This window comes from Pipistrellus kuhlii, unplaced genomic scaffold (genome assembly GCF_014108245.1).
Source record: "Pipistrellus kuhlii isolate mPipKuh1 unplaced genomic scaffold, mPipKuh1.p scaffold_m20_p_9, whole genome shotgun sequence".
Lineage (NCBI taxonomy): Eukaryota > Metazoa > Chordata > Mammalia > Chiroptera > Vespertilionidae > Pipistrellus > Pipistrellus kuhlii.
This window is the reverse complement of record NW_023425595.1, coordinates 30471611-30475098: the sequence shown is the minus strand read 5'-3', so window position 1 is coordinate 30475098 and position 3488 is coordinate 30471611. Positions and strand designations below refer to the sequence as shown.

The 3488-nt window shown below is 39.7% G+C and overlaps 1 protein-coding gene across 1 annotated transcript; it reads left to right on the top strand.

The window, feature by feature from the left end:
• The first annotated feature begins 367 nt into the window (after positions 1-367).
• LOC118713502 (olfactory receptor 52H1) lies at positions 368-1465 on the top strand. Its single transcript, XM_036428132.2, has one exon. The coding sequence runs from the start codon at positions 524-526 to the stop codon at positions 1463-1465; it is 942 nt and encodes a 313-aa protein (XP_036284025.1). The 5' UTR covers positions 368-523.
• The last annotated feature ends 2023 nt before the right edge of the window (positions 1466-3488 follow it).

Genomic DNA, 3488 nt, shown 5'->3' with positions numbered 1-3488 from the left:
CTGCAACCAAGGTACATGCCCTTGAATCGAACCTGAGATCTTTCAGTCCGCAGGCAGGCCAACACTCTATCCACTGAACCAAACCTGTTTCGGCCACACCTCTTTCTTATATAGATATTGTTTCCCATTTGAACCAGGGCCTATTCTCCATAATCTGCCTTAAAACAAGGACACAGTTTCTTAATGCAGATTATGAGAATAGGCCCTGGTTCAAATGGGAAACAGATCACATGAAATTTCTGACCTACAAAAATAACCATTTCCTATGATTTATTAAAATATATAATATATAAAAATGAAGGGTTAATGATAAGGAAAAGGAGGCAATAATAAGTCAATTCTATAGGTGCCGGCTCATCTAGGGGACATGAGGTACTTTCATGTAGGAACCCTGAATGTGAGTGACAGTGCAGTCCTCAACCACGTGCAGTACCAAAGTGGAATTGTCTTTCATAGCCCATTCTAACAGCTGATTTGTCCTCAGGGCTAAAAAAAAACCAGTGGATCCTCGACTGAAGAAACTATGTATAACTTGAGCTGTTACAACCCTAGTTCCTTTATCCTTGTTGGAATACCTGGCCTGGAGAAGTTCCACATATGGATTGGGATTCCCTTTTGTGTCATCTATGTCGTGGCTATTGTGGGCAATTCCATCCTCCTCTACCTCATTGCAGTCGAGCACAGCCTCCATGAGCCCATGTTTTTCTTCCTCTCTATGTTGGCTACCACAGACCTCGTCTTGTCCACTGCCACAGTGCCCAAACTTCTCAGTAACCTCTGGCTTGACTCTCGGGAAATAACCTTCTCTGGTTGTCTCACCCAGATGTTCTTCCTCCACTTCAGCTTTGTGGTGGACTCAGCCATTCTGTTGGCCATGGCATTCGATCGCTATGTGGCCATCTGCTTCCCCTTGAGATATACCACCATCCTGACTCCACAAGTGATCATCAAGCTTGCGGTGGGCACTGTTGTGAGGAGCTTCTCTGTTATCCTGCCAGATGTTTTTCTGCTGAAACGGTTACCCTTCTGCAGGACACGTATCATCCCACACACATACTGTGAGCATATAGGGGTTGCTCGGCTTTCCTCTGCTGACATCTCCGTCAACATCTGGTATGGATTTTCTGTGCCTCTCATGACTGTCATCTCAGATGTGATCTTTATTGCTATTTCCTATACCTTCATCCTCCGTGCTGTCTTTCACCTCTCATCTCAGGGAGCCCGCCAAAAGGCCCTCAGCACCTGTGGCTCTCATGTCTGTGTTATCCTCATGTTTTATACACCTGCCTTCTTCTCCATCCTTGCTCATCGCTTTGGACACAGTGTCCCTCAAAAAATTCTCATTCTATTTGCCAATCTCTATGTGGCCATTCCTCCTGCTCTAAATCCTATTATTTATGGGGTGAAGACAAAGCAGATTCAGGAAAAATTTATTCTCCTTTTCTCTTTGAAGAAGACACAGTGAGTGGGGAGGGTCACTGAAGGCAAAATTTAGATAAAATTGATTAGATGAAATGTTATATAACACAGGAAGACATAATAAGAAGGCCTAGAGTGGAGAAGGAGCCAGGTGAAGGGGGACAAAGGAGGGGACATCTGTAATACTTTCAACATTAAAAATATATATTTTCAAAATGACACAATTAAAAATAAATAAACAAAAATAGAGATGTAACTCCTATTAATTTAAATATTTAGGGTTCTGCAAAATATAGTCAGGAGTAAGATCGGAGAAAGAAAGTCTTTGAGACTTGTAGAAATTAAAGGGTTTTCTTGGTTTTGTTTCCTTTCCACTTGTATGAAGAAGGTGATCAGGGGTATAAAAGAGCACTAAGTCTAAGGTTTACATTTTCTTTTTTGCTGATTTTGTGATATGTGAAGAGTAGATATTTCCTAACATGCAACTCATATCTGTGTTTCTCAGTGTCTGAATTAGGGGAGAAACCTCTTGCCTTTCCTCTTTAAGTAGCTGTCAATTCTCTTTACTGTAACTGTCAAATGTACTGCTTCACACTCCAGTCCTGATTCTATACATCATTAACTTTTCCTCCTGTGTCCTTTACTTCTCTCCAAGCCATCTCAGATTACACAGAGTTGATCATCTTTTGTAACTATTTTCAGTTCTATGTTTGCTCCAAAGAAAGCTTTACTACCTTTCACCCATAATTTACAAGTATCAATATGTCTTATTAAAATAATTGAGAGGACAATATTAGTTAATTCATTTCACAGATGAGGAAACTGAAACTTATAAAGATTACAGAGAGACAATTAGTAGGTTCAGGATCTAAAACTAGATCTGTCTGATTCTTAATTCTTTATTGATTTGCCTCCTAGATATCTACTCACTTGAATGGCTCACAAAATTTTCAAATTTAATTCCTCTAAAACTGAGTTGGAAACACACTTAACATCCTCCATAAGAAATGCTCTTCTTTTTCCATCTTCCTTTGAGGTAAATGGCACCACCACAAACACAAATTTCAAAGCCAGAAACTTATGGCTTCTCCTTAATTTATCTGACAAAATTAACTTGATATTTGAGGTAAATATTTGATTTTGAGGTGCTTATAAGTCACTCTAGCAGATAAATACAGCCCATTTTTACCTTTATCATGATAACCAAACTTGTCAGAGGCCCTTATCAATTATTTGTTTCTAGGAGAATATTTGAAAGACATCTTTTTAAAGGAGTTCCAACCCCATTCCATTCAATCCACTCACTATATAAAAGCCCAAATGATAACTTTACAATTTACATGATTGTATCACTTTATGTGTTGAAACTCTAATAATTTCATTGTCCTCGGAAACATACATAAGCATTGTTCTTAGGGTAGTACAGAGAATGGAAGACTTTTTTAAAAATTACTCTTATTGATTTCAGAGAGGAAGGGAGAGAGAGAGAGAGATAGAAACAACAATGATGAGAGAGAATCATTGATAGGCTGCCTCCTGCACACGCCCCCACTGGGGTTCGAGCCCCCAGTCCAGGCATTGAATCCAAGCCCCTGACCTGGAATCCAACTGTGACCTCCTGGTTCATAGGTCAATACTCAACCACTGAACCATGCAGCCTGGGCTTGAAGACTAATAAAAAGAACAACCTTCCATGAGACTCAGAACCTTGCACTTAATTTACATTTATTTATAATTCATTTATGTTTTTTTTCATTCCCTTGTCTCTTTGAGTAAGTAATTGCAGAAGTGATATTCTTTTTATGTGTGTTGTCCTATTAAGTATCTTGTTATTTTACAAAAAAATAAAATTTGGTGTGGGTAGAGTGTATATTAGGTGGTGTTGGGTGGAAACAATCTATGTTTCTCTTAAAAAACTAACTGTCCAGCAGAAACTGGTTTGGCTCAGTGGTAGAGCGTCGGTCTGCGGACTGAAGGGTCCCAGGTTAGATTTCGGTAAAGGGCATGTACCTTGGTTGCGGGCACATCCCCGGTGGGAAGTGTGCAAGAGGCAGCTGGTCGATGTTTCT